General features: G+C 49.2%; 1 protein-coding gene across 1 annotated transcript in view; it reads right to left on the bottom strand.

Moving 5' to 3' along the window:
• The window catches only part of LOC115316623 (proteasome adapter and scaffold protein ECM29), a 100360-nt gene extending 83101 nt beyond the window's left edge, over positions 1-17259 (bottom strand). The window contains exons 1-9 of the mRNA XM_040221482.2: positions 17137-17259; positions 16689-16819; positions 13965-14200; positions 12928-13284; positions 11127-11168; positions 5503-5581; positions 3867-3989; positions 2520-2608; positions 1434-1515 (exon numbers count right to left, since the gene is read on the bottom strand). Of these exons, the coding sequence (XP_040077416.1) occupies positions 1434-1515; positions 2520-2608; positions 3867-3989; positions 5503-5581; positions 11127-11168; positions 12928-13284; positions 13965-14200; positions 16689-16819; positions 17137-17161 (1164 nt within the window). The 5' untranslated portion in view covers positions 17162-17259. The remainder of the gene's footprint in view (positions 1-1433; positions 1516-2519; positions 2609-3866; positions 3990-5502; positions 5582-11126; positions 11169-12927; positions 13285-13964; positions 14201-16688; positions 16820-17136) is intronic.
• Positions 17260-17956: the final 697 nt, after the last annotated feature.

The following is a 17956-nucleotide window of genomic DNA, read 5'->3' as shown; positions in this document are numbered from 1 at the left end:
AGTGCAACGATTTTAACGTCGAAAGAATTTTCAGCTTGTCCCTTTCATATTGTTTATTTTGGCACGCGAGAGAAAACACGCCATCTTCCCTTGAAATACTGCGATTCCGCTGTGATTACGCAGCGGAATCACTGTATTTCCTGGAAGCCTTCTATCAGAAGTCAAAAAAACTATTTCTTCTTAGTCACTACCTTGCCCCTCTTTCCCGTGGCAAACCGTCTTTTGTCTCACTCGTTTGCCCCAACATTCGACGAGGCTAAGCGGGTGCACTGCTCTATTGTGGCTGAACCGGACCGGGAATACTCGACAATCGCGGAGGGAGGGCTGGGGACTCCGAAAATAGAACCATGTCTGGTACTTCGTGTTCTAATGCAAACTCTGAACGCCAGGAGCCGGACGCCACTGTTCGAGCGCGTTCGAGGGTTGAGTGGAGAAAACGGCAGCTAGCTTGGTGTCTACCCACTGATCATTTCAGTCAGAGCTCAGTGTTCCAACGTCCTCGCGTGCTCTTGTCTCCTTCTCTCTCTCAGTTTCCCCCTGCACAGGTCACTTACAGCACATTTTCTAATTACTACACTCAGAAAGCACACATTTATATTGCGACGATCTAAACTAATGGCATGTTCGCTTCACCTTCTTACTTCGTCGTCATCATCATCACCAAGATTGGATGATAGGGTCCGCGGAGGACTCAGACTCGCGCGCCAGCGCGGGACATTCAGATGCTCGGAGCTGCTAGTAAACGGTCGTACGAAATACAATGGTCTCTCTTCATCACGATACAGTTACACAGATTGTTTTGAAGTTTCATACTCAGGTTGTTCACAGGCATGTTTTAAAGAGCTTTTCCTGTTTTTTTTTTTTTTTTCAGGATTAATTTTTTTCTTTTTTTGATCTAGAACTTGATCTGAATAGATTTTTTTTAGGGTTGCATACTCCATAAATTAGAGTGTGAGAACATTTTTGAATAATGTAAGTTGCAATATTTGGTAATTGGCCAAGACTTCAATGACTGATTTGCAATTATTAGCGAAATAATATTGAGTTGTGATAACTTTTTAGGATGAAGCTAAAATTCTAAGAATGGTTTTTACGCACTTTTTTTTGTTTGTAAAATTTGCGTATATACTTTGTGCCATAGTTTTTGATGGAGATATTGTAGAAAAGTTGTTCAGGTACAAATGCGATGACGTTGAGGGTTTCATTGGAAACTATAATAGATCGAAAAATGATAAGTTTGTGTTTATAGTAGATGTGAGAAAGTACTAATATAAACTGAATGAGAAATGAGAAAAAAAATTATCAAGACCAGGGTCTCCCCTTAACCTAGCGCATTCTTGTTGCTCTAATTAAACATTTTCCCGATGTCCAAGTAATATGGTCCCATCTGCCGAGGCAGACATCCTAAAAGGGTGAAACACTGCTGAGCCTACCAGCTCTTCGGGAGGCAGAGCTAGAGCCAGCAGAGACGTCATCAGCTGTCGGCCCACGAGGCTCAGCTGCTGTTCTGAATTGCTGAAAAGAAAGAGAAAAGAGTCGCTGGTAAATCAGACCGCCTGCCCTTTGTTCCACGAAAACGTTCCCACGACAACAGAGTCCCACAAGATGAACGAACAACCGACACCATTTGGCAACTTTTGGGGAGCCAAGCAATCTGCAGCAGCACAGCTTGTTCCCAAACGTTTTTGTTGCTCACCAAAAAGTCCCCAAGAATGTGGACTTGGCTCGCATGCAAGCAGCGTTTGGTCAGTGTTTGTCCGGTAGGAAGAGGCTATGCAATAAAACAGAGATTCTCAGATCTTTCTAATATCAAGGAACGACTATCTTTCTTGATGGATACTCACGAAACTTCTCCCGGTCTCATCATTAATGCAATAAAACAGTGCAGATGCCTATAGACCTTGTAAACAATAATGTACACACAGTGACACTGCTAGCGTGAACAAGCAATCATCGGTTTTCCCTGTTTTTCTCTAAGGCTGTCATCAAGATTAATAGTGCAGTAAAAACTGGTCGTTTGATGCACTAACCTAAGTGGTGAAACTTGATGCATGCCAATATCTTTTAGAAGTAAAATGCGTCGTTAGGCTTGGCGTCGCTGGAGCACCGACACCTTCGACGCACAAGAACCGACGTTGTAACAACACTCCTTCATTTCCCATCTCGATATGTCCACCGCGAGCCGCGATCCCCTGTCGTCCCATTCATCCCCTCCAAGAGCTGGTGCACTGGGAAGTCCGTGTATGGCTCCGGTCGTCGTTGCCGCCGTACGCTCCTCACAGCGCTAAAAGTGCCGACGTTGTGTTCGCACCGACAGTGTCGCACAGTGTACGTACCAGGAAATTTCTGAAATGTAGTCGTGCATCAGTGAATGGCTCAGATCTTCTAAAATATTGCTTCAACTGGATGAACACTTTACCTAGGGACAACCAAGGAAATTTGGGATGATGGGGGGAACTTGTGAGAGTCAACCAGGGAACACTAGGAGTGCCAAAAGAATGCGGGACATCCTTACTCACTGCAAACACATTGACTGCACGAACTGGAGCGCCATCCCCTTCAGCTTGACGTTTGTGTTGTTCGGGCTGTACAGGGCGTTGAAGGTGACCTGCAAGCGAGACGAGTGGAAGGAATGGTTAGACGCTGTACAAGGTGCAAACAGGGGTGCAGGGAGCGCAAGAAGAGCAACAAAAAAATGCGTCAAAATACCCGCTGTAGCAACGCCGATTTTCGAAAATATGAGTTAGCATTTAGCGCGGGGGTTCAGTGTCTTTCGAGAGTCAGTCTGTCCTCTTGGGCATTTGCTGTTTCAGACGCAGTCATAACAGCTTCCCTCGAAAGCACCTATGGTCCGCATACAGATGTCTTCAAAGAGCCAATCATTCCTCCCAGGCGTCGGCGAGTTTGCACAAACAGCGTCATTGCTACGTTTCGGTTTTGTGTTGCGCATACCGTGAAAACGAAACCATGTGCCTATGCCCCAATTGCATAGTGAAGAACCGAATCCAGCCTAGTCCATTCCAAAGATGGCTGCATGCACCGAGGCAATAAATGCTCACGGATTTAAAAGACAACCAGCCCGTACCAAATTTTCTAGAAAGCAACTCTGTCGTTTAAACGCTCCTTCGTACGAGCCTCTCTAACCCCTCCGCCCTAGGCCTCACCAAGATTCCCGGCGAGAAACAAAGTGTTTTTAAATGCCTTTCATTCGTAGGGCTAGCTCTTAGGGTCTCCATCTCTATGCACGAATGTAGCCTCGGTGGAATGTGATGTTACAATGCCACATAAGCCTCGTGCACACGCGATGTAACATGATGCGTTACATCACCCGGTCACGCGACGTGACCTGACGGCCCGACATTGTGAAGTGGGCAAGTGCACACCAGCTCGAAGCACGTGGAGCGAAAATACGCGCTGCAGAACCCAGGGATTCTGGCTACAATCCCCACCCCTGCCCGTTTCGATCTGGATGAGCATTGTACCGGCGTGCGGTCGTGTATCACTACTGCGTGGTGCACATTAAAGACCCCAGGCTGGCAGTGGTGCCGCACTGGCTAAATTTCTCATCTACAGCATCAACCAGTGTTGCCGCACCTTAAAGGCAGACCGGCCTTATGCAGTACAAACAAGAATGTCAAGTTTGATTTTGTTTTTACACCGTGACGCAACGTCATAACATTGTGAGACTCCATTACGTCACGTGACAGTGTGACGTTTTGTGACACCATTACGCCACAATAATGTCACATGATGTCGGCACAGAAAGACCGATGTTTTTGTAACAACTTTGCGTGACACTTGGAAAGCAGCCCTAAAACCCATGCAGTGTGGTGATGACAAAAATGACGCAAGACAAAGACACGCACCATGAGAGCGAGTGGCAGTTGAGTCGCCGCCTCGCGCGACTTCAGCAGGCTTGGGAAGAGCTTCAGACGGATCCGTGTGTTGGCAGGGCTCCGACGCTGGTCCTCCGGAATCGCTGCTAGATCCTGGACAGTAAAAACACTGGCTGCCTCTTTGGTCTTCCCCAAGGCGTTCCAGTCCTAGCATGTATAGGAGCCTCCTCGCGGTCCCTCTTTTGCAGGCACAGTAAAGAGAGCACTCAAAAGCATGTTGCAAGGGTTTTGCTAATATATAAGGCCATCACAGCATCACGCGACTGTGCGACATCAAGTGAAGTCATGGTGTCGCCAAACGCAACCGTCTTGCGATGCCACGGTGTCGGGTAACAACATAATTATGTCACGCAACGCTGCAATGTCGCACGACGCCTTAGGATGACGCGACGTTATAGTGCAGCGTGACTTCAGTGCCACGTGATGCTACATCACGTGATGTCACAGTATTACACAACGTGGCAGTATTGCACGACACTGCAACGTCACGTGACGTCGCGCAACGCCGTCTTGCGACGTCATATAGTGGCACCCGACATTGCGGCATCACACTGTCGCGCGATGCAAAGGTGTCAAATTAAGTTACGATGAAGCACGAAGACATAGTACGACACAAAGTCGTGGTACAACACGAGATTAGTGTCACATGACATCACAATGACGCGCGACATCCCAGTATCACGTGACGTCGTAGTTTCAGGCGATGTCACGCTGTCACGGGACGCAGACGTCACATGCCACAGACACAAAACGCCCGAGGTTGGCCCTGTAAATGCTACGCACTTAAATTTCTCCGTCAGTTACCGTCGCCGATGGGATGAGAACAGCAGGGCATACATCTAGGATGCCCAGCCTCCGACAAACGCCTGTTGCCTACTGCTGTGCCTTGGCTATGCGTGTACGCTCGAGGGGCACAAGACGCCAGAGCTTCATCGAGGGCGAGAAGCACGCACCAAAGGCTAAAACTAAAACTCCTCTCTGCCATTCTCACCCTGCAAGTTGCTTCCATGTGGCATACTGCAAGTTGCTTCCATGTGGCATACTTCCAGCTCGAAATCTCGCTGGATGCCACGTTGACGAGCTTTTGCTATGTGCCTTTCTACACACGTATGCCACTGTGTTTTCAAGCTCGGTCGAGTTTTTTGTTTTTTTTGTTGTTTTTTTTGCCTTGTGATTGCTTACGTCTGCTGGAGGAGTCGACGACACGAAGGAGCATCATCTAATACTCTATTTCTATACACACCGGTCTTTATTCGAGTAGGCGATTGAGAAGTTGACCCGCTGGCGGCCATAAAGGCCCCGGTAGATGATGCCCTAGCGACTACGAAAGGAACTAAGTCAGAATAAGCTTGTTCCCGACCGGGCTTACTGAACTCTGTCGTCGACGGAGTCACTTGCCGTGCTTCGGCATTCCACCGGCATAAAAAAACAACACTAATAGTTAAGCATCTATGTGTAAAGAAATGAGAAAAATGTCAAACGCCGCATCGACATGACGGAATGCGGCTTACTGGAACGGAAAAGGCGATTCGGCAAACCGCACGAAATAAAGTTTTTCGGCAGTTCCCACAACGTCCGTGTGCAACGGTTAACATAATGCACGTACCTGACCCTTCGGAGCACACGTGCCGAGGAACAACCCGAAGAGACGCGACACCAACGTGGGATCGTTCCAGTCCACGGTGCTAGAAGAAAAGGAATCGGTGCCGTGCTTAGTGGCCACTCTTCTGCAACCTGGGAAACTGGATTGCCAATTAAAGGGCAGCTCCGGCAAAATGTTGGCAGTTGCAGACTTGCCTCGAAATTGGTTCAACACATTATAATAGAAAGATCTGAACTAGTAACACAAATTGCAAGTCACAATAACTTTTTTTTGCGAAGCTAATGAATATAGAAATTTAATCCGAGAGGCCAATAGGCTCAACTGACAACGTTGAAAATTTGACGCCGGATGTATAGCATGTAATGTTGCCCTCAGTACAGGCTGTCGTCTGTACCGAGGGACATGGGCCCGTCCCACCCCTCGCCCTTTGTTTGTCTTGGAATCGCAGCGGGAGTTTTGGTTAAGTTTTGGTGGCTTATGCACTAAATCTCTTGCCGTTATATTTCCGAAAAAAATAATATCTATAGCAAAATCTAAAAAAAAAGAAATAGAATGCAAAAAGTTATCTTCAAGCCAAGATCAACTAGCCGAAACCAACTAGCCGAATAAGGCTAGTTGGCTTCATCCACGATGAAGGACTTCGTGGATGAACCTCTGAAAGGTTTGCGCGGAGTTGCGCAACCCGAAGGGCATACGGACATACTCAAAGAGGCCGAAGGGGGTGGTGATTGCCGTCTTCGGTATATCCGCAGGTTCTATTGGGATGTGGTGATACGCCTTCACCAAGTCTATCTTGCTGTAGATAGATGTGCCATCCAGGTGCTGTGTGAAGTCGTGGATATGAGGCAATGGGTACCGATCGGGCTGTGTTTGATTGTTCAGCGCTCGGTAGTCCCCACACGGCCTCCAGTCTCCCGGATCTTTCTTGGGGACCATGTGGAGGGGTGTGGCCCAGGAACTCTGTGATGGCCGGATGATGCCGAGCTCCTGCATGTGCTCGAACTCTAGTCGGGCTACGCGGAGGCGTTCGCCCGATAGACGACGAGGGCGAGCAAAAGTGGGTGGGCCAGACGTGACAATATGATGTGTCACTCCGTGTGGTGGTATCTCTGATATTTTAGACGTCTTCGTGATCTCTGGAAATTCTTTTAGAATATCGGCAAAACTGGAAGCCGGCAGGATGTTTCGAATGCCAAATGAAGTTAAGTTGGTGAAGGCTCCATTGACCGCAAGGCGAGTTCTGTTGTCAGTCAGGCGACGGTGGTGCATACTGACATCCAAATCAAAGTGGGAAAGGAAGTCAGAACCTAAGAGTGGGTAGGTCACATCGGCTATGACAAAGATCCATCGGAAGACTCGGCGTAATCCCAAGTCTAGGGTCACCGAGCGCATTCCGTATGTTGGAATATTGGATCCGTTTGCCGCAACGAGGTGTGATCCGGGCTGTGGGTGTCGTCTTTCCGCTAGTGTTGGAGGAAGGACGGACATTTCAGCTCCGGTGTCGACCAAGAAGCGGCGGCCTGAAATGCGTTCTGTGATGAAAAACAGACGGCTTGCTGTTGGGTCTTGGTCACTTGCCGCCCCTAGTGACGGGCCGGAGCGTTTTCCTGCCAGTTGCATGGTTGTTCGCACTTGCGTGCCCTGCTGCCGAATGTCTGGTGGTACCAACAGGTATCACCTTCTCGTCGTTGCGATGAACTGCGACGTCGAGATGATCTGCGCCTTCTTGGTTCACGTGATCTGCTTCTCGTGCTAAGGGCCGCGACGCTTGCTGTTAAAGCGTCAATGCGGGCTTCGAGGGCTCGTGTGGAGGAGCACTGGTGTGAAGTGTCCGCGACGCTCGACAGGTTAGGTGTAGCGTATTCGGCGACGCGATCGGCCATCTCTGCGAGGCGGTCAAGACTTAAGTCTGCAGCTGGGGCGAGGGCCATGCGCATCCCTTGGGGCAAGCGATGGAGGAACGATTCCCGTAAAATGGGATTGCTTGTGTCAGACGCTTGCTCACCCAGCAGTTGCCGCATGCGGTGGAGCAGCTGGGATGGGCTACGGTCGCCCAGCTCTTCAGTGTTCAAGAGCTGCTGAAGCCGCGATGTCTCAGACTCCGTCTTTCTGGCGAGGATTGTGCGCTTGAGGTAGTCGAAAGCGTCGTCAGGAGGAGGCACCGCTAGTATGTCGTCCAGCTCATCAGCCAGTTCTGGGGGGAGGGCCGACACGACATAATAGTAGCGTGATAACTGGGTGGTGATGTGCCGCAAGTGGAACTGTGCTTCCACTTGGGAAAACCAGGCCCGTGGATTTTTCGCCCAGAAGACTGGAAGGCGGAGCTGGACGGTGGTGGTCAATCCTGCGTCGTCGGTGGAGTTGCCTGCGCTCTGGTTCATTGTAGTCGGACGTCCGGGTCACCAATTTGTCGGCGGTGTGTTCGAAAGCGCCGGAGAAGAAAAAGGACATCCGGCTCAGAGCTTAGACAAAAGGCATATATTCTCTTATATCACGCGGCTTCCGAGGCCACACGGTAGCGTGAGCTGGCGCGCTCACCGGCACTGTGCCCGGCGCAGTGGAGCCTTGGTTGTTTGGTCTGGAACAACATTCACTCTGGTGTTTTCTACAACCCGTGCGGTTGTCGCAGCTGCCGGCTCTGCTACAAGGTAAGAAACTGAGGGAGAGATGACCGTGTCAGAGCACCGAGCTCGGATTGGAAGAAAAGTGGGTAGACACAAAGGCAGCTAAATTGGTGGCTAGCTGCCTTTCTCTCTTCTCACTGTTCAAATGCATTCGAAATCGAGAAGTGAGAAGAGACAAAATAAGTTAACCCTCGCAATTACCCTGTTGAGGAAGTCGAAAAGAAGAAAGAAGAAGGCACGAGGAATTGAAGTACTGATCGAGTCTTTAGAAAGAGGAAGATGAGGGTGTTGTTCTTTTTTACCATTAAACCCGACGGTCACATAGACCTTCTGATGCTAAAGTCCACCGCCTCACTGATAGATCTTTAATGGTATATTCGGCCGGTCACTTTCGAGCGCTCCAATCATCCGAGTTGGAGCTATCAGATCCCGGAGTGCCTCTGCATCGGAGCATGAGAATCGGCGCGCCCAGCCGAACGCTCCTCAACTTTTCAAAGCGGCAAGCCGAGCAAATAGAGGGTGGCCTGCGTCACTATAGGACGGCGCAAGCCGCCCTCTAGCGTCAAACAACCCGGCAAACTTCGCTTCGTAAACACGGCTCTCGTCGTCGTCGTCCGAGCGGCTGGTGTTGTCGCTGTCTGCTAGCTTCGCCAGCAGCACTGACAGTGCCACCCCTAACATTAAACGTCTTCGTTTCAAAAATATTTCACCTCAATTCGGGGAGTACAACACAACGGTGACGGCGTCGAGACTGACAGCTGTTTTTCGCAGCCCTCTTTCTGCGGAGTAGCTGCGTTCTCGCCGTCCGCTTCCGACACAAAAGCAAAATGGCGGAATGGCTGAAGTCACGCGACCGGTCGGCAGCCAGATCTCTCGCGCGCTCCCACTTCCAAGTCAGAGCGCCTCAAACCGCTCCGATTCAGAGGACGGCGAAAGTCGGAGCTTCGAGAGCGCTCCGAAAGAACCACCCGAATATACTTGGAGCGCCTGGCATCGACCAGCCGAATGCACACCGGCTTTTCAGAGTGCTCCAAAAGGCTGAAAAGCGACCAGCCGAATATACCATAAGAATTCCACATACCCGCTAATCCTTCCAAACTGAATTCGGTGCCCCGACGTCCCCTCACGCTCTTGTCTCCACCTCTCCCAGTTTCTTAACGTATAGACCGACCTCACCAGCCAGTCCTCACCAGCCCCTTGTGAACTAAAGTTATGGTGGTGTCGCACATGCGTTCAATGCTCTATGAGATCAGTCTATTATAATCACCGACAAGGCGAGGACAGCAGGGGGGAGCTTCGGCTACTCCGCCTCCAGCGCGAGCATCATACCTGCCACAACGTCTCAACGTTGCGTGCAACTGGGATGTGCCTGCGCAGCCAAAGTACCGTGGAAGGCACGTAGCGCGTGCTGGAAGCCAAGCGTATGAAAAACACACCCCATTCTTCTCATTTTGTCAGCGACTATAACCATTTCAGAAATATTGAGCAGGCGGTCGTGCGACACCATACGAATGGACGGCGTCGGCCGGTACGACGTTTCAATAATGTTGCGTCGCCATTGACTGGAGATTCCAATGACACATCGCGCAGTATCTCGCGTAAACCACAGCCGACCGAAACACGGAACAGCTAGCACCAGACACATTCTCCCAGATGCGCTACACAAATCGCTCGGTCACACCGGCGAGTCCGATCTTCGCTTGGCAACGTTCTCTTCTATGTGCCGCTTCGCTTTCGCGCGCGGCGTGATTGTGACATTGAATGCGTTCGGTCCCAACAACCAGGCCAAGACAGTCGGCGCATACGCATCGACGACGTCTCCCTTCACGGGCGCGTTTATGCCGCCGAGCAGCCACCACTTGCTCCGGCGTGTGCTTCGGCCACCTCGTTCTTGCGCGCAAAGGCTTAGGGCACCGAGGGAACGAGCAACTGAAGGCAAGAAAGAGTAGGTGGCGAGGAGCGCGATCACGTGACCCCCAGTGCAATCACAATCGGCCGAACGCGCTGCGCCTCAACCGCAACTATTATCGGCAAAGGGAGAGAGTTCCACTGCTGTACTCGCCCTCTCCCAGCGCCAAAGCCGCTGGCAATAAACGCGCGCGCGCTCCGTTCGTTTCTGCCAACAAGACGCTCGTCCAGTAGTGTCTATCCGATCGCTTGGACCACCGACACGGCGAGGGAGAAGAAAAAGAGGAAAAGGAGGACACTCTAGCAACGGCGCTCACACCGGATTGGCTGGCTCGTAAAGATAGACGCTGCCCCTGTCAACATAGGTAGCAGTTACAATGAGTTTCCGAAGCGGTAGCGTAGCTTAGTGGCAAGGTGTCTCCCTCATACGCAACCGGCCCTGGTTCAATCCACAGTGTGGGCTTACATATTTTTATTCTTTTTTTTTTTCAAACATTTTATTTTGTTTAGGCATTTGGTGACATTTACGACATTTCTTTTTTACGATTAACACTGAAAAAAAAAAAATGCTGTCGACAAAACTTTGTTGAACTAAATGGTATGGCACTCCTTTCCGGAGGTGCATGAGGGACAGTAGGGTTTGGGTTGCCGGCTGGACACCGCGAAGCAGCGAGTACAGGGGGGGCCAAGTAGGTTAATAGTTCTGTAATGAGCAGCCGCAGACTGTCACCGCGAAACGGCGTGAACGGTGGTGGGGGGCTGGGTTAACACGCATCCCAGTGACACACGCGCCGTCTGAATCCGAAGTCCGGATTCCCACGAGTTGCCGAGCAGCCAATCCAGCGTGAGCACCATTGCTAGGGTGTCATCGTTGCTAGGGTGTCCTCCTCTCCCCCCTTTTTTTTCCCTCGCTGCGTTGGGGGTCCAGGCGATTGGATATACACCGCCCAGTACAGCAAGCCCGGTACAGCTGATGCTGTAAAAAATATTCAGTTTTAGGAAGAATGGTGAAATTGCTTTCAGCATTCCCCCGACCATCAGACACTATCTTCTTCTGGGGTGACACCTAGAATTGGTACAGGAAGGGAAACATACCTTCCAAGTGCCTTCAGCTTCATTTCAGCAGCACTAGCAACGCTGCAAGAAGTAAAGGCGTACCCATTAGCAGACGCAGCAAAGGTATCAAATAGCTTGGCAGAAAGCTTCAACTGCTGCACAAATAAAAGAGAGACCGCAAGCAATCACAGAGTGGTTGTCAATTAGTTAAAGTATCAGTTAAGGCTGGTTCACACACTTGTACTGATTTAATGGTTCTAGACAATGCCTAGAAAGTTTATAATTGAAGCCATATTTTTAGATGTACCAGTTAGGAAGTTAATCACTCAACAGTAATTAAGAACCTAATTATGCCTAAGATTATTTATCTTCCTAAATAGGCTCTTTGGCAGAAGCCAATATGATGTCAACCTTTTTTTCTGTGAGATTAGTATGTTTTGAATATTTGGCCCGTTTAGAGAAACATCCCATTGCATGTTTAAAAGTCAAAATTCTATACAGCACTAACGGCGCAGGCTATACATGGATTAGTCTTTTTAGATAGTTCACTACGACAAGGCATGATGGATTTTGTGATTGTCATAGCATCCTAATGATGATATGTATATGATACAAGCTTCTTAGTGAGCTAGCCACCCCAAAGCAGGTATTTTTCTAGGTGTGATGTGTACGACAAGTTTTCACATGCCAGCCATTCAAATGGCGAGTAGGCACAAGGTGCGGACTACAGACCATTCCAATAATCGCCTATTCCATCCCGCACCCTTTGTCTGCTGGGCTGTGAAACGCGTTCGGAACACATGCAGTAGCTATCTTCCGCGGAATATCGGGCGTAGCACATGCATTTGATATTCCGCGTTCTTTGCCCGGGTGATCAGCGCTGAAAAGGTTTCTACAATGTCATTATATCAGCTCAGTTGTGGAACTCCCACACAAGGGGGTAGTACCATCGCTCTCCCCCTCAAGCCTGCCACCCGTCGTTTGAAGTGAGATCTAGAGGCTGCATTTCAAAACTTTTTTTCGGAGACACTGCGGTGAAGCGCAGCCTAGATGCCGTGCTTAAAAACCCGCGTAACTGTTGTTACTGTAGCAGCCGTCCCCTCCGAAAACGGTGGCGCATAAAACAACGGGAGGCGGACCCTAGGGGGAGAGGAAAGTACTGCTCGTAGAAGCGGCGTCTATGGGCAGTTTTGCAACTGAGTTGTCCTACAAGGGTGATCAAAAAATTATCCTCATCCAATTTTCTTAGATATTTTGTTGGCCGCACTGCCTTACAATAGATTTTTTAATGAGTTTGCTGTCTCTCAGACATTGTTGTGCAGGTTCAAACAGGTTAAGTCAGTTCAGTTGTGACTGAGGTGCGAGAATCAATGGCTGCCCCCCACTTATGATTTGCTCAAGTGGGGGAGCAATGTATTTGTGGCCTGAGGGTGTGCCTGGTGGTAATATTTATAGAAGATTTTGCGCACCGTATAAAGAAAGTGGTTTGTCACAATGAAGTGTGTTTGAAAGGATACAGAAGTTCAAGCAAGAACGCACAAGTGTTAGCCATAAAGAATGCGCCGGATGCACACCGACGTCTTCGACTGACGACCACATTGAGCATGCACTTGAACGGATTACGTACGTCGCATAGACAACTGACAATGGATGATGTAAAAAAAAAATAATTTGCAAATAAGCCAAGGCTTTGCCAATGCAACAATCTATGACCGGCTCGAGTATGAAAAGGACTCAATTAAAACAAATTCTGGAGCCTGAGAGTGAAATTTTTTTTAATCACCCTCGTAGTAACGTTGGGTGTCTAGAAAAGAGTGTATACTGAATCTCCTCTCCCCACCTGTGCCGGCTGTCGGCCGCAGCCATCAAGAGGTGAACCACGATGCTGCGCTCGGGGAAGACACCGGACGCCACGAACGTGAGCGCGCCCAGCTTGGCCTTCTCCAGCTCCTCGGGCGTGGGCGGTCCCTCGGGAAGCAGGCGAGCCAGCGATTGGTTGCTGAGGCAGGCGGGGGCAGTGCCTCCTGTCATGGACGGGTCCGCCCCGGAGTAAGGCAAGAGCAGCAGGTCCAGCAGACGCTCCCGCAAGAGTGCCAGGGTGTCCGACCCTTCGGGAAGGCCCAGCCAGCTGGCTCGCGCCTCCGGGCTCGACGGAAGCGTCACGTGCGGGATCGCCGCCAGCGCAAGCTGAATCAGGCTGCAAGGAACCGAGGCTGTGAAGTAACTACCGTATTGATTCAAATATAAGTCAACCTTGTTTTTGTTTTTTCGGAAATGTTGTCAAAAATTAAGGGTCAACCTATAATCGCGACCAAAAAATTTCTACCTACATTCGTGACCAAATTTTGCAACCCTATCAAGGGCATGGAGCTGTCGAGTCACCAAACCGGCACTGCCATAGATTTTTTTTTTTTTTTGGTACACAAACACGATTGAAACAGCAGGAGCTGGTGGCCAGCCCATCGTGGCTGCCGCTCACGCACATCCCTTGGGTGTCGTGTTTCACGCCTATAAAGCAGGGAACACATGAGCGGCGAAACGGGCGCTGCACGCTGATTCCCACAGCAAAAGCCCAGGACGCTGTGACGTGGACCCATGCCAAGCCACCATGTCACAGCGTGTGCGCAAGTTGCCATGAAAAATGCCGTGCGGCGCCCGTTTTTGTCGCTCCTGCGTTCCCCACTTAGGCTGCCGGCGCCGTTCGCACATTCCCCTCGCTACACGAGATCACGACATCCGACAGCATGACAAGCCGGCTCCCGTGACATCATTTGTTGCCACTTCGGGACTGCTTCCGGCGTACGGGCTGGAGCGGAGCACCAAACGCGCCAGCCAAAGACGCGTCCCAGGCATTGTTGCGGCTCCTCGGTGTCTCACCTGTCCTGGTGCTGCTGCGGCCTCCCGGCGACGCAAGCCAGCAGGTCGGGCAGCAGCTCGGCCTGCCGCGCCTTGTCCAGCCGCGGGAACCCCAGCTTCAGGTAGATCATAGAGAAGTTGAGGACGAAGGAGCTGGAGTTGGGGTCCTTGTACTGCTGGAGCAGCGGCTCCACGGGCAGCTGGACGCGCGGCCGTGACTTGAGGCGCTTGTTCACGTGCACCAGCACCTCCATGACCTGAAAGGCCGGAATTGAGGTGCCACGTGTTAAAGGGGCGGTGCGGCCCTTTTAACACTGAGAGAGCTTGCCACTCGTATTTTTTAATGACCCGAATTCATGTTGTACGAAATTACATAAAGCACCGACTTAATAGAAGTGCCTAATGTAACCACAAGCAAACCAATGAATGCTAGTAAACTAGTGCACGCAAGCAACAAAAGTTGACGACAATAAATATATATTGAAACTCGCGTACACCATTAATGTGAAATACTAATCAAAATATTGTCACACACACACGAAACAAATTTTTTAATAATACCAACAACAACAATTTAGCCCAAAATATGTTGAAAACCATTTCTATAATTAACAACATTAACTGCAACGCAGTATCAAGCGTTACGTCCGACGGAACCCGAAATAAAAATAAAGTTACGTCCGATGTAACTACGTGAAGGATTCGAGTTATGTCCGACATAACCCAAAATGATAATTAAAGTTACGTCCGACGGAACTCCAAATAAAAATTAAAATTACATCCGACGTAACTTTACCCCAAGGTTTCGAGTTAAGCCCGACGGAAGGTCGTGGTACCGGCACGCGTTGTGTAATTATTACTACACACGTTTGTATAGTTATATACGAGCAACACGATTTTTCTAGATCCCGGCACATATAGGGGCTTTAGACGCTTTAAACGAGCAATGGGCCCTCAATCTGTTGTACGAACCAGCACCCCAACATTGATATCTCAGGGTCTCAGGCTCGCAGCACGGGTGCTGCGGTTTCCATTTGGTTAATGTTTTTCTTTTCTTTTGTGTGTCACATCCAGGAAAAAGTAATTTCATATCGAAAAACAAATAAAAAAAAAAACTCTTAAAAAATTGTAAACAAAAAAAAAATGAAAAAAAAGAAAAAAAGAAAAAGCGTATGTGACTGGTTATTAACGGCCTCTACATATGAGGAGCACACTTCACCTCCTCAACAAACCTGGAGGTTCAGATTTTAACCAATTTACGAATGCTACATCAGACCGTGATTTTAACCAATTTACGAATACTGCATCGGATATAATGCACAAGTAATTTATAATATTTTTGTGTTTACGTCGTGTTTCGGCCACAAAGCGTAACATTCAGTAAGGTTCCGTAGGTTACACAGGCCGTAACTTATTTCTGACGGATGTAACTCGAAACCTTAGGGTAAAGTTACGTCGAATGTATCTTTAATTCTTATTTCGGGTTCTGTCGGATGTAACTCTGCTCTTTATTTCAAGTTCCGTCGGACGTAACTTTAATTTTTATTTGGAGTTTTGTCGGACGTAACTTTAATCTTCGTATGGGGTTATGTCGGACGTAACTCAAAACCTTGACGTAAAGTTACGTCGGACATAACTCATCATTTTTATTTCGGATTCCATCGGACGTAACGCTAGACACTGCGTAACTGCAAACCTAAGGCTTTAATACCACATAATATGCTGATGTCAGGGTAAGTTATAAATCATTGGACCGATTGAGCGAGCAATTTATAAAACCATCAATGGATGCGTAATTGAATATGGTTTGAGGAGGTTGTTTTACTCTACAACAGTCCTGGGGAAAAAAGTGAACTGATAAGGTTTATCGTTCACTTTTTCTGCCACCCTCTACCCAGAGTGGCCTTTCCAGAGACTTCTGGACTGACTAAGAAATACGTACTTGAGCGCAATTATATTGTTTATCTTGGCACAAGTAAGAGAAAATGTGCAACATTCCTCCGAAATGCCGCAATGTATGTGCAAAAGGAAAAAAAAGTCGGAAGACATCTAAGCACGTCTAATGAGTTGTGAATGCGAAAGCATGAATGTCCAATGGAACGCCACGGAGTTTTGTGGCACGAGTAATGTTTTCGAGTTGTGGCAGACGCACCAGCGACGGCGTGAATGCTAGAGGCGGCGCCATGTTCGGCGGCGGCAAGACGAGCAGAAGCACCGCCGACGATGTGGATGATGGAGGCGATGGCATGTTGGTCGATGGCGAGACGAGCAGAAGCCTCCGAGCGCTCGCCAACCTGTCTGTTTTAACCGGCGCGGGGCCCGTAGTGGCATGGGTTGTGGCGGCTAGTTTCATCGGCGCGCTGGCAACACGGACACACTGCGCTATCTGGCGGCGGTCGTTGAAACTGGCGCGCGCAGCGGCCAATGGGAGCCTCGTCGCCGCGCGCCAGCCAATGGGACCTTTGGGATCAGGGAAACTAGGTGCCGTTTTCGCGCTTCAAACTCATAACGTCGGCTCGCTCCGTGGGACAGTTAATGCTTTCACATTAAAAAAGCATTTCACAAACGGAGTTTAGTGGTCTCACAAAAAAATCTTAACACTACAAATGAGTGACTTGGGGCTGATACGTCTGAAAAGCTGCAAGAGGCGGTCTGGTATCGCTAAGCGTTCGTGTTGTAATCAGTCCGAGGGTGCTGCGGCCTTCTTCCAAGGGTGTCGGCGGAGGGTGTCAGCAGCGGACTCACCTTCTTGCGCACTCCCTCCTGCGTGCTCGAGAGCTTCAGCAAGATTGGCAGCAGGAATTTGCCCAGTATGCTCTCGAATTGCTCGTCCGTCTCGGCGGTCACGATTCGCAGGAACACACGCTCCAAAAGCACTGACAGCCAAAGAGAAAGAGCGCCGCGTGTGAGTCCCCAACCCGAGCGAAAACGCCGAGCACCTAGCGTATATTTCGCCCGGCCGGTAATTCACGAGAATACGGAAACAAACAAACAAACAAAAAAATCACGGTTTGACAACTGGCGTTTCCGGATTTTACGCTTCAAGAGGTTCTCGCTCGGTGGCAGTGCAGCGAAAAACAAAAGTGACTTTAGACACGACGCCACAAATTGCTCCCTGGGAATTTAATAGCTCAAGACTGATTTTCTGGAGGTGTTTAGAAGCATGACAATAAAAATAGAGGATGCCGCTCACCGATATCGTTCTGCGCTTCCGCCATGACTGCTTGTTTGTGTACGGATTGGATTGGCTTGTATTAAGTTAGTTACGGGGATTACAGCAAGCATCCAGGGGTACTGCAGCGATTTCTTCATCCGGATGGCACAACCAGGCACAACGCTCCGGTAACAGGTTGCTTTATGAAGACATCCCTTTTAAATTATATTTTGTTATCTACACACATTGTGGCCTTCACTAAATGGCTGATTCAAGAGATGTAAGAACCCAGTTTCATCCAAAGCCAAACTGCCAAGCCGCGTTGATTGCCCCTTGTTTACACCGGCGGTACCATCGCTACCATCATCATCGTTTTTGACGTCACGGGTAGGACAGACTGGGACAGAACGCGCAGATCTTGGATCCTTCGACTCGTGAGCTCGCCGAGCTCGCTTCATGCGCTGTTTGGGTAACGCACGGCAAAGCCTGTTTCACGCGTTGTGTTCATCTGGTGAAGTGGTGTGTTGTTCTCTACCCCAGTACCAAAAGCTGGATGATGGAAATAGAATATCCAGCAGTTTACCCAACGGGTTTACCCCACTATGCATCTACTAAGACGAATAGGGTGTATTTTTTTTTATTATAATTTGGATGTTCCATCAAATTAAATACAGGAAGCTGAAATTCGAGAACCTCTCGAGTGTGTAGTCTTCAGTGAAAGCGACCCCGTATATCCTGTTGGTTCCTATTTGTTCTGTGAGTGTTGCTCTCTTATTAGTTTGAAATTGATTCTTAAATTTTGTAAACCAGTAAACAAATATTTTCTCAAAATAACTAAATAACTGGCAGAAAGAAATGG

This window comes from Ixodes scapularis, unplaced genomic scaffold (genome assembly GCF_016920785.2).
Source record: "Ixodes scapularis isolate PalLabHiFi unplaced genomic scaffold, ASM1692078v2 PGA_scaffold12__126_contigs__length_90152505, whole genome shotgun sequence".
NCBI classification, from domain to species: domain Eukaryota; kingdom Metazoa; phylum Arthropoda; class Arachnida; order Ixodida; family Ixodidae; genus Ixodes; species Ixodes scapularis.
The sequence above is the reverse complement of the archived record's forward strand: the minus strand, read 5'-3'. Positions and strand labels throughout refer to the sequence as shown.